The sequence below is a fragment of the Chelonia mydas genome, chromosome 12 (assembly GCF_015237465.2).
Source record: "Chelonia mydas isolate rCheMyd1 chromosome 12, rCheMyd1.pri.v2, whole genome shotgun sequence".
Classification (NCBI taxonomy): domain Eukaryota; kingdom Metazoa; phylum Chordata; order Testudines; family Cheloniidae; genus Chelonia; species Chelonia mydas.
The window spans coordinates 33,839,149-33,864,316 of NC_051252.2; the positions used below are offsets into that span (position 1 = coordinate 33,839,149).

The 25,168-nt window shown below is 42.9% G+C and overlaps 1 protein-coding gene across 2 annotated transcripts in view; it reads right to left on the reverse strand.

Moving 5' to 3' along the window:
• The window catches only part of MLYCD (malonyl-CoA decarboxylase), a 46,143-nt gene extending 25,474 nt beyond the window's left edge, over window positions 1–20,669 (reverse strand). Inside the window, exons 1-3 of one of the 2 annotated variants that reach the window (XM_007059319.4) lie at window positions 19,583–20,669; window positions 2,480–2,592; window positions 13–169 (exon numbers count right to left, since the gene is read on the reverse strand). In XM_007059319.4, coding sequence (XP_007059381.3) covers window positions 13–169; window positions 2,480–2,592; window positions 19,583–20,161 — 849 coding nt within the window. In that variant the 5' untranslated portion in view covers window positions 20,162–20,669. The remainder of the gene's footprint in view (window positions 1–12; window positions 170–2,479; window positions 2,593–19,582) is intronic. The other variant, XM_043526504.1, reaches the window with a different exon arrangement.
• Window positions 20,670–25,168: the final 4,499 nt, after the last annotated feature.

Sequence of the window (25,168 nt, forward strand, 5' to 3'; positions counted from 1 at the left end):
TGCTGACTGTACCTGGATGCTGCTGGAGATTTCATTGGTTAGTGCTACATGCAAGACTATCAATGGTTCCCCGGGGATTGCACAGTGGGCAAAAAAGTAGCACCTTCTATATGACCCAACTCGACGCTTCATATCAATCCAATTTCTGACAGGATGCACTGCTTCAGAACTGAATAGGAGGTTAAAAAAATTAAGATTTTCATCTAAAAAGACAGACTTCACTCAACACACTGTATCAACCCAATGCTGCTCCCATTAAAGTCAATAGCAAAACTCTTATTGACATCAATAGGGCAGGATCAGGCTATAAATGAAATTCACCCTCAAACTGTAACATAATAGATTTTGTAAAATATATCTCATTTACACACACTCTCTGTCTGTCTACAGCCTTCTCTGGAACATAAATTCCAGCTTGCAGTTTGTATTTTACATAGGAGATCAGATTAGATCACTATGCCACTGATTCACTGAATGACCTTGGATATATCACATCCCCTCAGGCATCAGTTTCCCCAACAGTACAATAGAGAAAATATTTGATAGCCCTTGTAAAGAACTTTGAAAGCTTTGGATGAAAAGCACTACACATTAAGCGCAAAATGGTTCCTCACAGTATTACTGTCTATCCTGATGGAATGCTATTTTCAAATACAATTTAAAAATCCAACCTCCTCATCCCATCCTATTGCGAATACTTTTGTTGCATGCGCACAGAATGGTGTCATTTTTTATAAAAAGGAATCTAGATATTAGTGAAAGGTTTTATAAATTAATATTTCAAAAGGGTTCATGTAAAACAGTGAAACAAGAACGTGAAGTCTCTCCTTAACCAGTTTTAGTACTCTATTCAAATCCTTTAATTTACCAGTATCCACAGATTAATCACATATAGTCTTAATTAAACTAAGTAACTTTTATTAAGAAGTTTCTGTAGACTGAGGGAATTTGTGTTCATCTTTTTAAATACTCATTGAACAAACTTTAGTCTTAAAATTCTTATGCTCCAGTCTTAGTTTGGAAGACTTGGATTTCTATTACTTATTTTTGTTTTGCAGACCTAGCTTGTATCACCATTTTACTTTCTTTGCGTTACAAAGAACAGATGAAGTTGCCTGCCCTCACAACTCTTTCTTTAGAGATGTTGTTTTCTTTAAAGCTTTTCTTAGAGTTCAAAGTATGGCAAAAAAAATTCAGCACAACAGAACTTTGATTTATACATTTCCAATGGAATCAATGCAATTTTGAATACAAGACAGGAAGATACAAATAAATATTGTTGATTGTCAAGGCACTTGTATAAACTTGACCTCAATTTACAAGAAAAGCTGTGTTATCCGGCACTTTACAAACCAGAAAGCTCTATAAATCAGCATTTCAGGAGGGGGTACGGGGTCTGGGAAGGAGTTTGGATGGGGGAGGGGGCTCGGGGCAGGGGGTTGGGCTCTGGGAGGAGTTTTGGGGTGCCGAATCCGGGGCAGGGAATTGTAGTGTGGGCTGCCGGATCCGAGCGGCACTCACCTTGGGCAGCTCCCCACAAGTAGCGACGTGTCCGGAGAGGCGCAGCCAGTCAGCTTCGCGTGCTGCCTCTGCCCACAGGCACCGTCCCCGCAGCTCCCATTGGCCACAGTCAATGCTCCTAGGCAGAGGTACAGGCAGGGGGCTCCGTGCGCTGCCCCCACCTCACCCCGAGCACTGGCTCCGCAGCTCCCATTGGCCAGGGACCGCGCCAATGGGAGCTGCGGGGGCAGTGCCTGCAGGCGAAGGCAGCGTGCAGAGCTGCCTGGCTGCGCCTCTCTGGACAGGTCACCGCTTGCGAGGAGCTGCCTGAGGGGAGCACCGCCCGGATCTGGCAGCTCAAACCACAACCCTCTGCCCCGAGCCTCCTCCCACCCACTCCTGCCTCTCAACCTCCAGCTTCCTCCTGCATCCAAACTCCCTCCCTGTGAGTTAACTGGAATTTTTGACTTACCCATTCCCTGAACATGCTGGATAACAAAGCTTTAACTGTAAATTTTACACTGAGTTCTGCATACTTAAAATGACCACTGTACATGACTGCTGAAGAATTACAATAATATTTGATTAGATGTATCGTCTTGGTACACTATACTGACTTCTTACTATGTAGAGTTCACGAGCAGCAGAATAGACTTGTGTGTCTTTTACGGCCATCACAAGAAAGATTCTTCTTGGCTCTAAGCATACTCTCCCAGAGCCTACAGCTCTAATTTATGTTGAATAAGACCATAAGAATGAATCATCTCACGCCCCAAGGATATTGTTTATGCTCTACATAATTCTGTTAAAATCAACGTATGTGCTAAATAGTATGTGTAAGGTTGCAATTCTTTAATCATACTTTGCAGTAGAGCATAGGAATGCAATTTCTTGAGTTGGGACCTGCACAAGTGTCTGCAGAAGAGCCAACGCATTGTTCAAACTACTTCAACAAACATTGGAAATTCTTGGCACTTACTCACTAATCTTTTGAAGCACTTCACAAGGTGACTGCCAGGTGACTCGTTCCAGGTTTAGGAATCCGGTAGAAAACCATTCTGAAAGCATGCTCTTTAGCATGCCATTCATTTCCTGGAAACAGGAAGAGAAAAACTGACTCATTACTTTGAATAAACTGGGTGCAAGATAACAATCTGGGATAAGGCCATCTATTTCATTTTCAACGATTTTTTGTTTATTTTTTACCATTACCACACTGAAAGTTTTAAGCAAGTTCTTGGGTCCATTTGAGAAAGCTGACTGCAAATCATCTGAAGCTTGAATAAATAGAAATCCTTTTCATCTAGGTCTAAAATGATGAAAATGTTCACAAGATACTATGCAGACATTCTCCACAGTGCACTGCAGATTAGAACCCAAAACAGTTAAGTTGAAAAGGACACACCAGAACAGCATCTGAGTGGTCTCTAACACTGACAAGAACTGAATCTCAAATCACGTGTTTGCTCAGATGCATCAATTTGGATGCCAAAAACAAATCAAGGAGAAGGTTTTCAGATTGAATGTCTCATGTAATATTCTGTCTCGATCTCTGCTGAATACTAAGCAGCTCACATATTAGGAAGTTAACATCATTACGTCAGTATTACGGTCAGCATTCATACATACTCTTTTTAAACCTGGTGGACAAGTGGTAAGATATTCTAAGAAGCAAAAAAATCACTTAAGAATTTTTAAGTCACTTCTAAAAAAAAAAGAGTACTTGTGGCACCTTAGAGACTAACAAAATTATTTGAGTGTAAGCTTTCGTGAGCTATAGCTCACTTCATCGGATGCATGCAGTGGAAAATACAGTGGGGAGATTTTATATACACAAAGAACATAAAACAATGGGTGTTACCATACACACTGTAACAAGAGTGATCAGGTAAGGTGAGCTATTACCAACAGGAGAGCGGGGGGAGAATGGGGGGGACTTTTTGTAGTGATAATCAAGGTAGGCCATTTCCAGCAGTTGACAAGAACGTGTGAGGAACCGGGGGGGGGGAGGGGGGGAAATAAACATGGAGAAATAGTTTTACTTTGTGTAATGTCACTTCTTTATTACTCTTTCTTCACTACTGTTTTTGGAACTGTTTTAACCACCTCTTCACTGCTGGATGCACAAAGAATAAAGTGGGTAAGTATTATCTATTCCAGTGCTACCTATAGCACTGACAAAGCAGAAAGGACCTTTTCTGTATTGTTACCTCCAGAACCAAGATTACTAGGTCAGGTGAAAAAAGCTTAGCTGAGTCTGCTTGTAAACCTTGGCAACCCACTTCTCTACATTGGCAGTTAGCACAACTCACATATGCATGCTTCTGCTTTAGACAGATGCCCCTCAAAGAAATGGTAGGGAATAGTGTTCACAGATAAACTAGTTGGGATAGCAATCCTTGAAATGTTGTAGTATATCAGCACACTGACCTCTAGGGAAACAGAGTAAAACTCTCTCTGATGTTGCAACACTTGAGTTTGTTCCAATTTATTGCCATACTCTGTCTGACCTTCAGAGTATTCTGTATTGCAGTCAGTAACCAGGTTTCCATAGAATCCCCCCAATATATCATTCATTCTCTAGTGCTGCTCTATCGTGCCTAAAGTAACACTTTTTTTTTTAAATGAATATAAAATGAACCACCACGCACCGTTTTCTAGATCACTAGCAAACAGATATTTAATCATCAGAAATCACTTAAATACAAGAGGTGCTCACCAGCTTCATGTCACGATGACACGCATTAAAGAACATAAATAACTTTGTATGCCAAGTTACAAGATCTTTAGTTGTAATGTGCTATGTATTACCATCCTTCTGTATTCCCCCTGTTAGAAGCTGAACATGATAAAAATAAGTTTTCAAAAGAGAAGATTCTGCCACATAAAGAATAAATCTCATTAAGAAAAAAAAATGAATGGGTAGGTTTGATTTATTCAAACAAAGGTACTCATTCCCTGGCTGCGTAAGGTCTGCAAAGACTTCCAATGAACAATCAGGATTCAAGTGACCTGTATTTCAAGAAGGATAAATTTAAGACAGCTATATATTGCACCACATACGAGCACACTGTTGAGGGGCAGATATAATTATGTACATTGACTATTCCATGCAAAGTTTCATTGCCACAATTATGGAGGCAAATTCATTTCTGGTATAGCTCCAGTTACTTCAAGGGACTTACACCATGGATGAATTTGCCCCACAGTCTCCTTCAAAAAGATCCCAAAACTACTTAAAACTCAAAAAATAATTTTAGAAATACCAGTTAATAAAGTTGGCATGTGTAGGATATTTGCATCTCATTTTTTATATTTTGATTATATATTTATACTCACCCAGTGTATGTTACCAATGTCTAATTATTTAGTTATTAAATATGCATATTATGGTTGTGTCAAGAGATTTTAATCAGGATTTTACTGTGCAAAACATTTCCTAACACAGTAACTGGCATGGTCCCTGACCCAAATTACTTGCATTTTAAAATGGGAATCATCTTATGAAGGGTGTGGGTTGAGGAGACAAATCTCATTTTATATAAATATTAATTTATTTTTATTACATAATTTATTCCATAATATTAGCTTTCCCTAACTACCCATCAGTCACCTGCAAGATGGCCTCTGAGTCTAGCAATAAATTGTTGGCAAGTTTCATATGGGCACCAGGGCAAAACAGATCTTGGAAAATGATATGAAAGAGAGGCTAGCAATTTTATAGATCAGTTCAGGGAGGGGATTACAAACTGAACATAAAGTACATCTCTTGAACTCTTGTCTCTTAGCTTTAGTATCTCCCATCACAGATCTGAGAACAACTGCCAGCATGTCTGCGCCTAATGGCCCCCAAATTTTCTACTACTATCTACCAACTATGACCTAATAATTAATTTATCTAAAGGCAGGCACTTGGAAACTGTTTCCAGGGAGCTAGATCTGACACTCAGCCAGTGTTCCTGGCCTGCACAATACCACACAGTCTGATGAAACCTAGGCTCTTGGGGCTTTCTTTTTACATCCTTGCCTGCAGAACATTTGGGGCCCTAAGGGAGGGTGCATGGGTCCTCCAACAGGTGGAGATTTTAGAGGTTTCCATTAAGCCTGCTACACCACCAGCACATCTCCCATTATTGGGAACGCACAGGGGTCTACTTGAAGAATTTCAAAACTGTATATGTAGTTCACATGCAATTCAACTGTTCAACTGCCCCTGATCATTCTCTTTCACCTCAGATGATCCAGTTTGAAAGATCCAAGTCACTAACTCATGTAATGCTTTTCTTCCCTGGTATCTTTGTTTTTATTGTTTGCAATATAGATATATATGCATTTGGGCAGCAATAGAAAGGTTACCAATAGTAGGAACAGACATGGCTCAAAAACCTTACTCCACACTATTAAATGTTTTACAGGGTACAGAACTACAGCATTAGACATGTGGATTCAATAAATATTTACTTGTCTTTACTCTGGTAGACCCCAAAGGGGCTGTACTGGAACCACCAGGAAAAATAAGCAGCAACACTCTGCGTTGCTGTAAACCAAAGCATGTGCAATTCAGAACATAAAGACATTACTTTAGCACAATGTTTAAAACTCTGGTTTTAATAATATTTGAGCATGACCTTTGTCCCCCCTATGAACATAGAAGATGGGTCCTTGGGGTTTTGTTTGCTTGAATATGCCTCATATTTTCCCCTTTTGCTTTGAGCTGTAGCTCACAAAAGCTTATGCTCAAATAAATTTGTTAGTCTTTAAGGTGCCACAAGTCCTCCTTTTCTTTTTAGTTTTAGGTGGATTCAATTGTGACCAATCACAGGAAGCACAACTATCTAGCTAGTAGTACAATAACAATTTGTAAAGTGTTCTACTTTCAATTCTTATGGTTATACCAGATACTCATGCAGAAGTAAAGTTTTTTCTGGAGCATCAGATTTTAATTCCCTAACTTCCATTTAATAAAGCACTTTAATACAAGACATGCCTGACATGACTGAACATCTTGCTTCAGAGAAAAAGCTGAAATGCTCAAGAGTAAAATAAAATTGGGAACAACAGGTTAAGGGGAAGGAAGAAAAAGGAAACAAAAAAACTGGAGGAACAGCCAGAGAAAAGGAGATGGACAGCAACTGTTGAAGATGAGGCAGGGAGAAAAATCTAATGAGGGTCACATTTTAAAAACTTTACCTTTGGGAGCCATGAATGCTATTTTTTTTTTTTTTTTTAAAGATTTTGCAGAGGAAACATTTTGGCCTGTTATCTTTCTCCGCTGATTTCAATGTGGGTCTAAGCAATTACAAGTGTTTGCAACATTAGGGTCAATACCAGTAAAATAACTAAAAAATGAAATGAATCAAACGAAATGTATCCCCATATACAAATGAACAGAGCTAGTTATCTTTAGTTTTGTTAGTTAATAGTGAGCTAGCAAATAATGTAAAGCTATTGACAAATTTATAGCATGCCAAGAGCACCATTTTATTAATTCTAGCCTTGTAACTTCAATCATTCATTATATAATGACAACAGCATTTATTATGACTGGTAAAATGTATGTGATCCTTAAAAGAGAAACTGCTCAACATCAACAAGGAGAATAAAGACTTTTCAAAGAAATGTGAGCATTTTTTTTCTGAGATCTTTTTCCTGCTAAAAAATTCACTTAGTGTAAGTTATGGACTTCATATTTCACTTCTATAACTTAGCCCTTCCAAAAAAACAGTTCTAAGAGAACACTGAGATAAATACAATAGATCCTTCATTGCGTTTAGTCTTAAACCTGGTTTTCAGCAATAGTTTTTACCAGCAAACAAAATATAGTTAACTTAAAAACGTAACCTGAAAGTTTATCACTTTTCTGTAGACTAAACCAAAAGAAATAAAATTTTAAGGCTGCTGTAGCTCAAAATCGCCATAGCAAACTTTTCCACAATATGCATCATATCCCATTACTAGATCTCCAGACCTCAGGATAGAAGATTTAAACCTTTAAATAGGATGTGACCACACGCAGAGGTTAATAGAAGTCATCTGCCTAAATCCCATGTAAATCTCAAATTTTTTTTGAGAACGAAAGAGTGAAGCAGCAGCATATGAATATAAAATTCAGCAAAGGGGTTAATACACACAGAATACGCACACAGTAAACAATAAACACAGAAGTACACTGTTGAATAATTTCAAAAAGTAATGAATTTTATCTTCTTCATTTGCTTTCATCTATCTATGTTACAGAAGATTGCAGATGCAGAATTACTTTCCAGACTGAAATGGTAATTCTTAACCTTAACCAAAGTATGGATCTCCTGCAGTGATGTTCTGTGGCTAATTTTTTTTTTTTTTTACAGTAGTTTATATTACACTGTACTCATATTTAAAAAGCATCAAACTACTAGCTGCCTGAACAGAGACTATCATAAACAGGGCATTTTTTACAATTAAGAACAGTTGAGCCACAGACTTTTAGGATGATTAACTGGTCTATTTAACTTATGTACAACACTCAGATAAAAATAATTCTCCGTTGCACCCTAGTTCACTAGAAGATTTTTATAAACAACTGTTTCATAGAATCACAGACGGTTAGGGTTGGAAGAGACCGAGGTCATCTAGTCCAACCCCCTGCTTGAAGCAGGACAAATCCCCAATTTTTGCCCCAGATCCCTAAATGGCCCCCTCAAGGATTGAACTCACAACCCTGGGTTTAGCAGGCCAATGCTCAAACCACTGAGCTATTCCTCCCCCCAGCATTTCTTGAAACAGTTTCTGAAAGCGTGTGAACATTTCCTATAATGTCCTAACAAAAATAAAAGCAGAAATGTTTTTAAAAGGCACACATCAAAGGAAAATGCTGTTGGCCAAGGTAATTGCTATAAATAATCCAAAATGAAGATAGCTTTTATCACAAAAACCATGTTTTATCCCTTAAAACACCATGCTAGTAAAACTCTGCTTTTGCAATTCCAGACTCTTCTTGCAGCCAATCTACACTAATCCATCTAAAGTTATAATTAAATTAGTTCTTCCTAGAAAAACTCCTAAAGCAAAGTTGTTGATAATTATCACAGTAATGGAGTTTGCAAGGTAAATCCCCAAATCTTCGCTTTTTTCCCAGACCTCATTTGCAGACTCAATCAAGTTAGCCACATTTTCCTTCACATAAAAAAAAATCTGCATATTCAAAAATCTCCCTCTCACTTTCTTCCCACCCACAAATTTAGCCTTTACTATGTTAGACAATGCATAAACTTCTCAGGCTGCCATGATCCAGTGATAAAGCAGACACAGTAGAGACTGTACAAGGATCCAAGAACAAAGCAGTCTTTCACCCTGTAATGGGGCAGCTGCCCCACTCCCATGCCAGATTGGGGTACAGCAGGCCAGAGCAGCTGCACAAGGCGGCAGCCAATCACGGAGGGCCTGTTAGAGAGCCAATCAGGGCTGAGCAAGAGGCAGCCAATCAGGGCCAGGCTAGGCCCTATATAAAGGCTGCCCAGGTGAGACGCACACAGTCTCTCCTAGACCTTCAAGGGGAAGGTCTGCCTCCTGAGTGAGGAGACCAGCACCTGAGACAGTGCAGCGCTAGGCAGGCTCGGGGGAGCAGAAGGGAATCATAGAATATCAGAGTTGGAAGGGACCTCTGGAGGTCATCTAGTCCAACCCCCTGCCCAGATTAGGGCCAATCCCCAACTAAATCATCCCAGCCAGGGCTTTGTCAAGCCTGACCTTAAAAACTTCCAAGGAAGGGGATTCCACCACCTCCCTAAGTGACGCATTCCAGTGTTTCACCACCCTCCTAGTGAAAAAGTTTTTCCTAATATCCAACCTAAATCTCCCCCACTGCAACTTGAGACCATTACTCCTTGTCCTGTCATCTGCTATCACTGAGAATAGTCTAGATCCATCCTCTTTGGATCCACCTTTCAGGTAGTTAAAAGCAGCTATCAAATCCCCCCTCATTCTTCTCTTCCATAGACTAAACAATCCCAGTTCCCTCAGCCTCTCCTCATAAGTCATGTGTTCCAGTCCCCTAATCATTTTTGTTGCCCTCCGCTGGACTCTTTCCAATTTTTCCACATCCTTCTTGTAGTGTGGGGCCCAAAACTGGACACAGTACTCCAGATGAGGCCTCACCAATGTCGAATAGAGGGGAACGATCACGTCCCTCGATCTGCTGGCAATGCCCCTACTTATACATCCCAAAATGCCATTGGCCTTCTTGGCAACAGGGGCACACTATTGACTCATATCCAGTTTCTCGTCCACTGTCACCCCTAGGTCCTTCTCTGCAGAACTGCTGCCTAGCCATTCGGTCCCTAGTCTGTAGCGGTGCATGGGATTCTTCCGTCCTAAGTGCAGGACTCTGCACTTGTCCTTGTTGAACCTCATCAGATTTCTTTTGGCCCAATCCTCCAATTTGTCTAGGTCCCTCTGTATCCTATCCCTACCCACCAGCGTATCTACCACTCCTCCCAGTTTAGTGTCATCTGGGAACTTGCTGAGGGTGCAATCCACACCATCCTCCAGATCATTAATGAAGATATTGAACAAAACCGGCCCCAGGACCAACCCTTGGGGCACTCCGCTAGATACCAGCTGCCAACTAGACATGGAGCCATTGATCACTACCCGTTGAGCCCGACAATCTAGCCAACTTTCTACCCACCTTGTAGTGCATCCATCCAGCCCATACTTCTTTAACTTGCTGACAAGAATACTGTGGGAGACCGTGTCAAAAGCTTTGCTAAAGTCAAGCAATAACACGTCCACTGCTTTGCCTTCATCCACAGAACCAGTTATCTCACCACAGAAGGCAATTAGGAACTTTAGCCTGGTACCTGCCAAGCTGCAGGCCCTGATACAAGGGCCCACAAGGTGCAAAGGGGCCAAAGGGGAAGTGACCCAGGACGGAGAGGCGGACAAGGGGAGCGAAGAAGGGCAGGGAGGCTGCTGCCAGAGGGTCCCTGGGCCTGGGTCTCCCTTTCCCCCCCTTCCCCATTGTATTACACCCAGCTGTTAGAAGTGGCCATAGCGGACTGCACCCGACCCCTGACAGAAGGAGTTAGACTTTAGTGGGAGTGGTTGGCCACTGTGGCTGGAGTGAAGCGGAAAGACTGCTATTAAATGCCCCCTCCCCCCCCCCGGAAGGGGGTGAGCATTGACTAGGGGGCACTGCTGTAGGGCAGTGTTCTGAAGAGGACTCTGTGAGAAGGGAACAACGCGGGTCCAGATGCCAACAGAGGGCGAGAGACTGACGGGACACCATTGGCAAAGGGCGCTCCACATTGATTGAGCTAATTCCCGGAGGTACCAACAGAAGGTGCCGCGGTGGTGAGTCTCAACCCCCATCACACACCCCAAAGTATTAGGGCTTTAGTGGCATACATGTGCTGAAATGGAAAGTTGTTTGGGATTTTTTGAGGCACATATTTTACAATACTACCTAAGCCCTACTGTAGATCTAAAAAGGTCTCATATCCTTCGCCACATAGAGAGGAAAGAAGTCAAATGTGAATCTTCACCTAGGCGTCAAAATTCGAAGCCAGCCAGACTTTGTTGGCCTTCCTTCCTAGATGAAATTCTCTCAGATTTAATATCAGGTGTCATTTTCCAGCAATGTATGACAGCAGGTAGTTTTCTTTCGGTTGCACTTCCATCTGATCTATGCCCTAATTAGCAGGACTGTACAAAATTATGTTCATAAGCATTATGTTAATAAACACCTAATATGACTGAGAAACAAATGCACAACACAACAGAAATTATGTAAATGAAGTTTATCTCAAAGTACATATTTATGTTCTTAAGCACATTCCTTAGAGAAGCACACTCTCCCACTAGTCACTATAGCTGAACTACTGAATTCCTGCCATTTGGTGGGAAGCAGGGACACAGACTTCCAGAGAACCACGAATGCTATTATTGTCTGCAGAGTGTGGGATTCTAGAGCAGAGGCTATTAAGGGTTCTATTAAATATCTGCCACAGATGAGACTTCAAATAAATATCATTTCCATACAACCAACAAGTAATGTAATAAGTGACAAAAAATTAATAGGCAATTCTGTTCCTTTATCAGTCATTAGGCAGATAGATACACACACACACTACGCCTAAGTGAAAAAATGAGAGAGAGGCCATAAAGGGGAAACAGAATTAACTCTCATAGGGTCCCAAACTGCAAGAGAATCCAGCTATTCAAGCAAGTTGCATAAATGGAATAAGAAAACATACAGAAAATTAAATTTGACACCCAGACTTTCATAACTGAACAAGTTACTTTGTCATGAAAAGAAAAACATTTTTTTCTATTTTTGTTGCAGAGGAATAAGGGGGGAAAAAATCAATCATAAAGGAATCTGTTAAGTTGTAAGTGCATCATAGTTTGTGGTGTTTTTGTTTATACTCTTCAGCCTGCCTTTAAAAGATAAGCACTGCAGCAACAGAACCTTACGTAATGTTTTCTGATGTTTAGCCATTTCATTAATTTAAATGCAGCTTAAATACAAACAAAGGACTTTACCATTCACTGGTATTTATGAATACCAGGTTTTACTGAGGAGGCTGAGGAGCAGGGGTGTGTACTGCCCCACTACATCTGTCTCATCTTCAATAGAAAAGGGATAGAGTGACATGGGAGGGAAGGTGAACAAAAAGGACACTTCACGTATTGGAAGCTCTGAATATAATCAGAGCCCTCCAAAGTTCCTCAGTAAAAAATGAAACAAAAGACATGTGCACGCGCTCAAAAAGAAAAATAAGAGTTTAATCTCATAAAAGTTATGTCTACACTGCAAAGTAAAACCCACCGTACCAAGTCTCAGAGCACTTGCAGGGCTCAGCAGAACTAAAAATAGCAGTGAATATGCTCAGGCTGGCGCTTGGGCTCCCAGACCCTCCCTGCTCCCTGGGTTTCAGAGCCCTTGTTCCAGCCTGAGACCCTAATGTCTACACTGCTATTTTTAGCCCCGCAGCCCGAATCATGGGAGCCCGAATCAACTGTCCCAGGCTGTGAACACCAGATGCTGTGGGTTTTTCTTTGCAGTGTAAACACTGAAAAAAAAAAAAAAAAACCTTAGGGACCAAGAGTACTAGTTTAACTCAAGCACAATATGATATTTTGCAAGCCTCCCCACACAGCTCTTATACTCTACATATTTCAAACAAAACCCCCAAACCTCAACTACTCCCGATGAAACCATTCCATAGATAACACTGATGCCTACAGATTTAGAAAAAGATCATTAAAAAACTGTCAGTAACTTCTGGCTATCAAAATCTGAACTTCAGCTCTCAGTTTAACAAGATGGAGCTTGTTTAAAAATTCAGGACACAGCAAAATATTAAAGTTTCCTGTATACGGGCACAACTCCAAACTGTTCTTCTCTCTCTTTGGTGAAATTTTTATATAATTTCCTCTACTGAAAACTGTTCTAAGTAATTAATATATTTTCCATTAACTTTCTGTTTACATACTACTGGTACAGAAATATTTATGAAATACACTATTTAATTGTATCTACTGAAAATCAATGTACTTGAAGGAAGATTGTATTTGTTCCAAATTACACCACAGTTGCCCAGATTCTCTGTTCTTCCATTTGTGCTAACCACAGGAATGGGGCTAGGAAATAGAAGGGGGCATAGGTGGCTTTAAGTCACATTTGTGCGCTACATATCTGGGGCATATTCTACACAGCCCACAGTGTAAATTAGTCAGGGAGGCTCTAATAAACATGGTTGTTTCCTAGATGCCTCTATTGGCTATGGGGACTCTGACCTCACCCATGACAGAGGACAAGTTGTGGGAACATGCTATAAAGCTCTTACCAGCTCCAATGCCAGGGGTAAGACCCCTGTACTGAGAGTAGGCTCCCAGGCCCATCTCCAGCAGTTTTCTGCCTCATGTATGCTACTGTAGTGTCATGCAGGGAAAAGACTGCAGCAGATTAAGCAAGTAACTTGGTACTGTTTTCCATTGTAAGCAAGAGGTTTTTCCACCTTGTTTTGAACAGTCTATGCACACTGTAAGGAGTCCACATTTACTCCTTTCCTGAGGTTTGCTTTACTGGCAAATCAAAGGATACCAAAATGTGTCAGCCAAAGCTCTTTCTATCAAGGCTACCTGCTCCTAAGGCTTCCTTGCTGGACAACTTAACCAAATCCTCAGTCCCTCTAAGGGTTTGTCTACACAGGAAAGATTTTCTTGGTGTATTCATATGCCACTTCATCTTCAACCACCATTCCAGAGGACGTGTCCATGCTGACAGGTTCTGCTCAATAACAATCCAAAGCAGTGCAGACCGACCCATGTTCACTTTCATCATCTGAGTCAGATGCCACCAACAGAAGGTTGATTTTTTTCTGTTTTGATGGTTTGGGTTCTGTAGTTTCTGCACTGGAGAGCTGCTCTTTTAAGACTTCTGAAAGCATTCTCCACACCTCGTCCCTTTCAGATTTTGGATGACACTTCAGATTCTTAAACCTTGAGTTGAGTGCTGTAGCTATCTTTAGAAATCCCACATTGGTACCTTTGCGTTTTGTCAAATCTTCAGTGAAAGTGTTCTTAAAATGAACAGCATTTACTGGGTCATCACTTGAGACTGCTATAATATGAAATACATGGCATAATGCGTGTAAAACAGAGCGGGAGACTATTCTATACTATTTTCCTCCAAGAAGTTCAGTCAAAATTTAATTAATGCTTTTTTTTTTTTTTTTTTTCTAATGAGCATCATCAGCATGGAAGCAAGTACTCTGGAATGGTAGCCAAAACATGAAGGGGCATACGCATGTTCAGCATATCTGGCATGTAAACACCTTGCAACGCTGGCTACAAAAGTGCCATGCAAATGCCTGTTCACTTTCAGGTGACACTGTAAATAAGAAGCCGGCAGCATTATCTCCCGTAAATGTAAACAAACGTGTTTGTCTTAGCGATCGGCTGAATAAGAAGTCGGACTGAGTGGACTTGTAGGCTCTACATTTATATTGTTTTGGTTTTGAGTGCAGCTATGTAAAAAGAATTCTACATTTGTAAGTTGCACTTTCACAATAAAGAGATTGCATTATTGTATGAGGTGAACTGAAAAATACTGTTTTGATTACAAATATTTCCACTGTAAAAATTATAAATAAAAAAATGTAAAGTGAGCAGTGTGCACTTTGTAGTCTGCATTCAAACTGAAATAATATATTTAAAAATGTAGAGAAAACATCCAAAAATATTCAATATATTTCAATCGGTAGTCTATTGTTAAACAATGTGATTAAAACTGCAGTTTTTTAATGGCAATTAACTCATGCAATAAACTCAAAATTAAATATGATTAACCAACAGCCCTACTAAAGACATTTCAAAGTGCACAAAGGTTATAGGCATTCATGGCTATTTTTAATCAGACCCTCAATACTAGTAGCCACTTGGGTCTAAATCAATAACAGCAAACTGTTTATTTTGCAGTGCACTTTGCGCTGATCTGCAGGTCTTATATAAGAGTTTAAGGCAAAGATAGCAGTCCATTTTAGGAGCACAATACTTTCTTGGGGCCACCTATATAGGTGGGGTTGCCCTTCCATGGCTGCATTAGCTGAAGGAAAAGGGAGTACGCACCCTGTCCGACAGCAGACTCAGAACACCAAAAAGCATTTTGCATACCCCCAGGGGAAGAGCTATATAGTTACCACCAACATAGTCCACAGCTGAACTTTTGTTGCTAGATATGTCTAAACAGTTCTGCAGCTGGGTCAGAAGTATCTATCATCTTCTATGAGTCTACCAGGAAGACATTTACTGTTTCTTAGCAACTAGTCTATGAAGAGTCTAGTCATTTTCTCTGGGCCGTTAGTCATGATTCTGCTGTTTTACCTTAGAATACTAACCCTGAATACAAATTCCTCCATATTTGCAGGGTGTTCTTTTCTTTATACTACCCTCTATTCAGTGTTCAGAGTAGCAGCCGTGTTGGTCTGTATTCGCGAAAAGGAGTACTTGTGGCACCTTAGAGACTAACAAATTTATTTGAGCATATGCATCCAATGAAGTGAGCTGTAGCTCATAAAAGCTTATGCTCAAATAAATCTGCTAGTCTCTAAGGTGCCACAAGTACTCCTTTTTCTATTCAGTGTGTATACAATGCCTTGTTCAATGTTTATGTTCAGATTCTTTGGTCTTCCTGAACTGAAAATTGGGACTATTCTACTCAGTTTCTTAGATTTTGTTTGCTACAAATAAAATAGTCTTTTGAACTAAACCTGCCTTGATAAGGCTCATGACAGCTATGCCACTTACAAAAAAAAATCAAGATCACCACTGTGAATTATGCATAAAAAGAGGGAGTTCAGTCACATCAGTGCATGGCACCTATCATCATCCATTAACCAACCACATTTAAGAATCGGATACAGCCAGGCACACAATACCTGGGCAGTGTGTCATTATGGAACTGAATCAAATGAGGTGAACACAGAAGGAGACTTACCTCTCTGCATCCTAACGATTTTTATCTCAACATTGGACAAAAGCAGTATAATTCATGCAAACACTTTTATTTATTTAAGTTTTCACCATCAATAAGCTGGTTTAAAAACTGGACCAACTAAGTCTATTTATCCATTACACTGAAGATATAAATACTCAGGTATAACTATAGAATGATAAATGTTGCATCCATTTCACCATCTACTACAGTAATGATTCAATAGCAATGCACCTGTGGTAGAGAAATAATCACTAAATGGTCTGCCATCCTTCCATTTAAACAATACTTGTAAAGATTTTGATGGAGAAATGGTCACATACTTAGTTCTAGTATTGCAGAATCCAGCTGCCAGCCTTACCATAAGTTCTGAGAAGACTCTTCTGTGCCCTTTTCTATAGTCTAGCACTCCTCCTTCAGCTCAGAGGAAGACAATAGGGGGCAGTACAGTTGTTTTTTAATCACCTGCCGGACTAGGATCAGTGGTTACTGAACCATCTCAGTGTCATAACCAATACTGAGAATAAACATTTCCAAGAGAACTCTGTTTTTTTCAACAAGATTTGTGATCAAAATCAAGTCAAGATAATTTCAGCTTTAAACAGAGATATCATGGGCTGAGTTACGAAACCCCATTGTATGAATCCTCTCTACTGAACTGAAGGAACCAATGCATAATACGATGGCGCCAAAGTAATTTTCCTGAAGAAAGGCTGCCAATAATAACCTAGAAAAAATAGGAGGGATGTGCCCCACCCATTTAAAACAAACAAACCACACTGAGACATCCACTGTTCTCCTGTTAACTTAATGAGTTTAGCTATATCAGATCACTAATCAGAGACATTATCAACCAAGGTGTGTGTGTGTGTGCGGGGGGGGGGGGGGGGGGGGATTGCAAAAATAAGAATTACAATGCTGGCACATGAAATAAGATTTCATTAATCAATGGGCCAGCTGTTTGGACATAAGGCCCCAACTGGAAAAAGCAGAGCCATGAACTGCAGGAAAAAAATGCTTTTATAAAGACTGCATAAAATTCACTAGAGGATGGAGTTTGCCCATCCTGCAGGGAATAAAGGAAATATGCATCAGAAGGTTTCATTAGTTTCATATTGAGCAAACAGGAGTTGCAGAACTGTAAACACAAACCAGCAGTTACCACACTATCTTTAAAATTTCAATCATTAAAACAATCTTTAGAAGAATGAACTAAGAGAGCAGTCTGATTGGTTGATGAGGATACACTGACATGTATTCACAAGAAGAGCCCTACACAGATACAAAATTTATATCTGCAGATGTGGATATCCATAGATATAAAGTGGATATCTGGTGAGCTGCAGGGCTCTACCAGGAAATGCAGTAGCAAAAGCAGCAGCATGTCAGGCTGTCGCTCGCAAGAGCCAGCGCCCATCCTGGGCAGGTCCTCTGAAGTGACTGTACGAGCCCCCACCCTGCTCACTGGGGTGGGCACCAGGCTCACCAGCAGCTGTCCCTGGTCACGCTAGTGTGTGCAAGCAGCTCATACGCTCCCGGACAGGAGTCCCTTCCATCCAGTGGTCTGCATCTCCTGCGGTTTTGCCATTGCAGTTCCTGGTAGAGCCCTGCAACTCCCCGGATAACCACTTTATATCTGTGGATATTTGCATCCGTGGATATAGATTTTGCACCCGTGCAAGGCTCTATCCACAAGTATCAGAAACAAATGAGCAAAAACATTAAAGTGGTTGTTTCAAAATTGCAACACTATCCAAACATGCTAAAATATGTATATATTTTAGAGTATTTCAAACAAATTCCTCACAAACATCCCAGGCATGTGTAGTTACCACACTATACATGTCCCAGAATTGGATATATTTCCCTCATTTATTGCTCAAATTCACAAGCCTTGCCCAGCTCATGACTTCACTCGTTAAGACCAGTCAAAAAACAATAAGATAGAGCTCTAACTATAGCGCAGTATTTTTTAAAAAATTAACAACTCTAGACACTAAAACTCAGCTATTGCCCTCCCTCTATTCTTTTTCTTTTCTATTAAGAAGTTTGTAGAGAGGCAACTCTGGAGATATATGCAATCCTTGGATTTCCTTGACATTTAACAGGTGCATCTTATGTAAAAGAAATAAAACAGAATTCAGATCTAGTTTCCTGTAGTAAACAAGTGAGAATAGACTAAACTAAAGCCTCAGATGAGAGACAGAGCTAACACTTATATAGTAGAACTTCAGTTACAAACACGTTGGGAATGGAGGTTGTTCATAACTCTGAATAAAACATTATGGTTGTTCTTTCAAAAGTTTACAACTGAACATTGACTTAATGCAGCTCTGAAACCTTATTATGCAAATGAAAAATGCTGCTTTCCCTTTTTCCCTTTATTGTTTTAGTAGTTTATGTTTAACACAGTACTTGGGGTTTTTTTGTGGGGGGGAGAGGGGAAGAAGAGGGGGTGTCTGCTGCCGCCTGGTTGTGTACTTCCAGTTCTAAATGAGGTGTGTGGTTAATTGGTCAGTTTGTAATTCTGAGGTTCTCCTGTAGTAGCTTCTTAGGGTATGTCTACACTGGGAGCATGCCTCCCAGCCTTGGTAACAGACACATTCTAGCACCACTTGAGAGAGCACGCTAAAAATAGCACTGTCCATGTTGTTGCCAAGCAGTGAGACCCAGGCATTTGGGCTGGCTTGCCACTGCCAAGACACCTCAGGATGACACCTCCTCCTAACATCTTGCTTCATTAACATTATACTACACCTCTACACAGCATTTTGAAGTGAGCCTTCGAGACATACTCAGGCTAATGGTATTCATGCTAGTACTCTACAAATTGCTCTCTAGACAGCACTCTTTGAAGTTGCGGCTCCAGATCTGAAGCCCACACCACTCTCTAGGCTTCAGAGCCCAAGCAACAGCTACAAGACTCTGTCTATACAGCTATTTTTAAAGCACCCATTTGAGCTCCACTACCCTGAGCGTGTCAACCCGAGCTGGCAGGCTTTCTTCAAAATGCTGTGTAGACATACCCTGTGTGTTGTACCAATGTAGCTAAAGCACATCCTTGGAATCAGAGTACATTCACCTCACCAGTTATGTCATACCAAGCCAATTATTCCACCTGCCAAAATGCAAATTCTCACACAAGTTGCAGGACGCCCTGCTACGTCCTGTTATTATTTTCCACAAGCGTGTTGCCTCGTGCCAATGGCTCCCCTTCCTCCTGGCTCATCTAACCGCTGGCAGAGACACAACAGCTCCCACCTGCAACCTATACCACGGGCAGCTGGTCTTCCCGGTGCCATGCCATACCATGTCCACCAGTGCACCATTTCCTCCACAGCGTGCTGGGTTTCCCACCCCTCACACCATCCTCATCATTATTTGTATTGCCGTGACGGGCCCCTCGAGAGAAATCTGGGGCCCAAGGTACATCCTGTTCGCTGGGGCCCACCTCCTCTCATTTCACTTCATTGACACAAACGTTGGGGGGGGGGGGAAGGGGCTGACGAACTCTGGGCCCCCCTCTCATCAGCCCGGCACCTAGGAGCCCCACTGCCCCCCGCGACCCAATGGCACACCACCCGTGCCCCCCCCCCCCCTCACCCTGACGTGCGGCCCCTCCGCATGCCGCGCCGCCAGCGCCTCCACCAGGTCGCCCCTGAGCTCCATCAGGAAGCGGAGCCCGCCCTCCAGCCGGCCCAGGTGCTGGAAGAGGCCCCGGTAGCGGGGGCTGAGGTAGTAACGGAGCCGGTCCTCGGCCTGGAGCAGGGCGCCCGGCTCCCTCTGCTGCTCCCGAGCCTGCAGCACCTTGGCGCTGAACTCGGCCACCCGTCCGTGGTCCACGCCGAAGTCCCGGGCCAGGCGGGCCAGCAGCTCCGCCCGCGGGGGCCCGGCCTCCAGGGCCCGGTAGGAGCGCATGAACTCCGCGCTGCGGAGCTCGGCCGGCGGCGGCGCCTTCTCCCGCGTCTCGTAGGGGGGCAGCGGGGGCACGGAGCGGCTCAGCAGCTCCTCCATGGCCAGGCTCGGAGCCGCTGGGCCCGAGCACAGGGAGGCGGCGGCGCCTGACCCCGCTAGGCCCGCGCAGGGTCCCGTCACTATGGAGACGCCGCTAGGCCGCCTCGGCAGGACCCAGGGCCGGCGGAGCAGGCGCGGCGCAACCAGGAAAGGGCCCAGCCGGCTCATGCTGGCCAACCCGCCCCCGGCCGGGACCCCTCGGCTAGCGGCGCCAGGCTCTTCTCTACGCCGTAGCAGTGCTAGGCCGCACGTTTTCGGGGAGCAGCCAAACAAAAAGGCTGATTGGGTGGCGTTGCAGATTGCTGGCGGCGACAGCCAATCAGAGAGGGAGTGGGCGGGGCGTTAGCGTGCGTCCTAACTGCGTCTGGCCGCCATCTTGAGTGTGGCCTGGAAAGCTAAAGGAGCGGTAGGACGTGGCTCTTCCTCCAGGGTGGGGAAGCAACGGCCGCGCTCCGCCTCTCCTCTCCTCTCCTCTCCCCTAGACCTGGCCTTCCGCACCCATTTACGAGTCTCTGCCCTGTTGCTTCCTTCCCCTGTAGCCACCCGCTTTCCTCTTCCCCCGCTGTGTCCTTCTCCTCAGGTAGCACGAGCCGCCATTTCGACCTCCTGCTTCCCCCTCCCCCACGCACGTTCCACTCATGCCTGCTGCTCCCTCCTCGCCTCCCTTCCAGGGGGACCCCATTTTCAAAATGAAAAAACAGGACATATGCCAGAGCCCCACCCCCCTCTGGGGCCCCGCCCCTGGCTCCTCCTCTTCCCCCAAGGCCCCGCCCCCTGGCCAAGCCAGATGCCAGAGGCAGGCGGTGACCAGCGCTGCAGAGCATCGGGGACGCTCAAGAGTAGCCCCAGGCTGGTGTTCCCACTCCCTGGGACGTGCCACCCAGGGCAGATGGAGAGTCTAGGACTCCGGGGTTCCCGACAGTGGCCTGGGTTCCCTGGGCAGCTCTTACTACTTCCCAGCTCTGGCTTCTGGCCTAGCCAGGGGCAGGGCCTCGGGTGGAAGTGACTGGTGCCACCCCTGAACCTCGGGCAGGTGCGGCGCTGCAGGGAATCCAGGCAGCAGGGCAAGTCGGGCGGCACCCTCCAGTACGCAGTACCAGCAAGAGATTTTTAGCAGGTCTGGGGTAGCGGAAAGACTTGGGGCTAGCCCCCTTCTCTGGAGGTGGGGTGGGGCTGCATTCTGCTCCTTAAAGGAGCAGAACGTGGCTAGCGAGGGCATTCATTCTTTATATGGCTTTAACAGCACAATACATATGCTAATAAAAGCTTTGTTTAAATTTGTTAGCATATGCATTGTGCTGTTAAGTTGGTCAGGAGTCTTCAAGAGGGGCGGGGTGAGGAGGATGGAAGGTGTTTAAACAGTGTTTTTGATTCTGTTTTTCCCCATTGGTCTGAATTATCCATGACGTTCATACTGCATCACATCAAGTCCAAATCATTAGAGGAATGCCTCTGCTTGCACTGACCAGAGGATGTTTGGATTCTGATGTCAGTCCAGGCTGACAGGAATCAAGTGTTGTGCCCAGTGTACATAGAATTCTTCTTTTCAGCCAAAATAGTCTAACTTGCATTTTGTTAACTGGAACTGGAGCAGCAAAACAAAGAAAACAAATGCCTCATTTTCCAGCTTTGCGGGTGAGAAAACTATAAGTGAAGATTATAATGCCGGACATTGATGGCCTTAAACTAGCTGCCTCAGGAATCTGCCAAGAACTTTGCTGAAAGTTAGCTCATCTTAACTACCGAGCTAGGAATTATCACACATCTGCCCACCTTTACTCGAATGAAGCTCCTTCTGATCTGTCAGCTCAGGCATTGTCAGTTTCATCCAGAACAATTTCAATTTACAAACTTGGAACCTAATTCTGTAAACCCTTAATCGTTTGATCAATCCCATTGAAGACAATAGGACTATTTGCATGACTATGAACCACTTTTGTGGTAAGAGTTTCGGGAGTCTGTTCTGTTCCTATAAAGGAAGTTGAATCTCCCATTGAAATGCAATGTTTGGGTATAATACCATAATGCGTTTAGGATACAGTTCTACTTAACATTTGACTTTTAGTAAGTCAAACATATGCTGAAATGGCTCCTCACACAATTCCAATATTCCATATAAACAGACTGAAATACTACATATTTGAGGGGAAAGTGAGTAGTTAAGCATGTTGATGTTTGTATATACAAACACCCATTTCATCACTGTACTGGAAAATATAGCTGAATTTAATTTTCTGTTGAATTCAAAGAAAGTTTAACAGCCCCAGTTGTTTTCTGTGTTAATCAATCAGTGTGTACCTGAAAAAAAAGCATGCCTTCTAAGAGAAAAGAATCAGTCCACACTTACTGAAAAAAAAATTCCTTCCAACTGGTGTTCAGATGAGTGCTACAAGACACATACATAACCTCATGAGCAGAGGGCAGAGAGGATACCTCCCACATTATGACCAGCAAAATAATAATAATTAATAATAAAATCTCAAAGAGGCAGAGATTCACAGATTTGCAAACCTAAAAACCTGTGTAATGCTAAACCACCTCAGCACATACCAGGCTGATGAACATTAAAAAGTTAACAGTGTGATGGGGCAAGGCCAGATGGCTATAGAAAAGTAGTGGGAGATAGATATATTAGCTCCAGGCTAAACAAATCCCAATAGGACCAGGATAAGTGAAATGGCAGCTGCTCCAGGTCAACTAAGACACCTGGGGCCAATTAAGAACTTTCCAGAAGGAAGGGAGAACGCTAGGTTGAGTGGGACACCTGAAGCCAATCAGGGGCTGGCTGAAACTAGTTAAAAGCCTCCCAGTTAGTCAGGTGGGGGTGCATGTCAGGAGTTGTGGGAGGAAGTTGTGCTGTTGAAGAGACTGAGTAGTACACACCATATCAGGTACAAGGAAGGAGGTCCTGAGGTAAGGGTGAAGTAGAGCTTGAGGAAGTGAGGGCTGCTGTGGGGGAAGTAGCCCAGGGAATTATATATGTCATGTTTCTAAAAGGTCAGCTACCATAGCTGATACTATTAGGGACCCTGGGCTGGAGCCTGGAGTAGAGGGTGGACCTGGGCTCCTTGCCCTTTGCCCCCAATTAATCACTGAGACTGGGAGACAACAGAGACTGTGCAAGGAAGGATAGCTTCTCCTCACTTCCCTAGCTGGCTTATGATGAAATGACTCTGTAGACTGTGACCCTTCTTCCTAGAGAGAGAAGGGTTCTGTGGAGGGTCACAGTGAGCCTCAGAGGCTTGCTAAATCTGCCAGGAAATGCGGGACCCATGGAGGTAAGGACAGAGCTTTGTCACAACACCTAAAAATTAACCTTGCCCTTGTAGACTAAACAGCGTCATGTCACTGTCTCCATCTCTGTTACATGACCGATAACAAAACTACAGTGGGGCATGTTGCTGGCACAGAGGGTCTCAGGTACGTGCTGTGATTTTTCAGACTCTCTTTTGGCAATTGTCATGTACATTAAATAGCTGGTACTTATGATTATTCTCTTTCTATGCATGTATATTCATCTTGGTATCTGAAGTTATGAATATTAGATATGTTTGCTTGTTGCTGTGGTAATGCCCACAAAGTATTTAGCCAGCACATGAAGAAACAAGTCAAGTTGAATGGCTTATTGAGGAACACTTAGCTGACAGTGGACCCTGGAAAACGCCTGTCTACATTTAATGGACTTTTTGTGAATGTTCTAACTAGAATATGGGCTGGGCTGATAGACGTGTAACTTGCTCATGTGACTCCAAACACCATCTTTCACAGTGAGAACAGATTTCCCTTTACTTGGCTCTTGGCAGAAGCTAAAAGGCCCTGGCCTTGAAACATCTCCATTTTGCCTTTTTCCTGCTCCAGCCTCTGGACTATGAACATATACTAATGGGAGCATTCTAACCAAGGGACTGAGGACTTTAATGTAATCTGGAGCCTTCATATTTCCTTGATCCTTTGCAGATAGATTTATGAGTTGGATATGGTATAGAGACTGTTCTAACCTCATTGATTGCTGATTTCTCCCTTGCAGTGGACAAAGATCAGATGTCTGACTTTCTCACATGAGTCAGCAACCTTTGATATTTGTGGCATAAGCACACCTTGCTTGAGTGGTTTTTTCTTTCCTCTCCAAATGTCAAAACCTGTTCCCATTGAACTCAATAGCAAAACTCCTTTTGATTTTAATGGGAACAGGATTTGGCCCCAAGAGATCAGAGAATGTGATTTTGATCAATTGCTTATCTCTCCAGAGACAGTTCTCAGGCACATTCTGCCAAGCTGATTTTGATTGCCCCTCCTGTATGTCATGCTGAAGAAAATAATAAAACAAACTGGGCTGTAGTTCTATCAAGATGTACATGACACACACAGTTCTGTGTCTCTTTTCCATCAAACCCAGATAGCGCAGTATCTTTGCTTTCCTAGTGCCTGGCACTTATATTGGGCCCATAGACACTGCTTATTGCTTGCAGTGTCTATGGGCCCAATTTTAATTCAGTGTAAATTGGCTATTAACATAACTGGGAGCAATTTTGGGCCCCATAAGTCTGATCCTGAGAGGCACGGAGTGTCCTTGACTCCTTTGTACTTCACTGGAAGCTGAGGATGCTTGTCCCCGTGCAAGATCAAGCCATCTATGCTAGTGAAAAGCAATACACAAGAGCAAACTATTGTTAGTTATATTATGAAATGTAATTAAATGTATCTAAAACAACACACTAGGGTCACACAGGCAGAACAGAAAACAAGATTGTCACAGCAGTCTCACATTTGTGCAGTGTGGGTCATAGACTCAGATAATTGAAGGGGGGAAGGCAACAAGGCTCAGGAGCATTAAAATATGGAAAATAAATATCTATTAAAATGTGTGAGGACAGAATCTAAAGTTAACTGAATCAAATTACAGAAATTCCCACAGCAACCTCAGAACAGTATAGCACCCACTAAAGTAAAAGCCCCTGGAGTTGCAACAAGCTTTTATCTGGGCTAAACAAATCTTTTCAGGCTGCTGAGTCCCTCTGTCAGACGCTCAGACTAAACTCAGGGCTCAACTACTCTTGAAATGCTACAGTTGCACTGCTGTTGTGCTTCAGTGTAGACGCTATCTACACTGATGGGAAGGGTTCTCCCATCAGCATAGGTAATCCACCTCCCTTTCAGTCAACCTAGCACTATCTA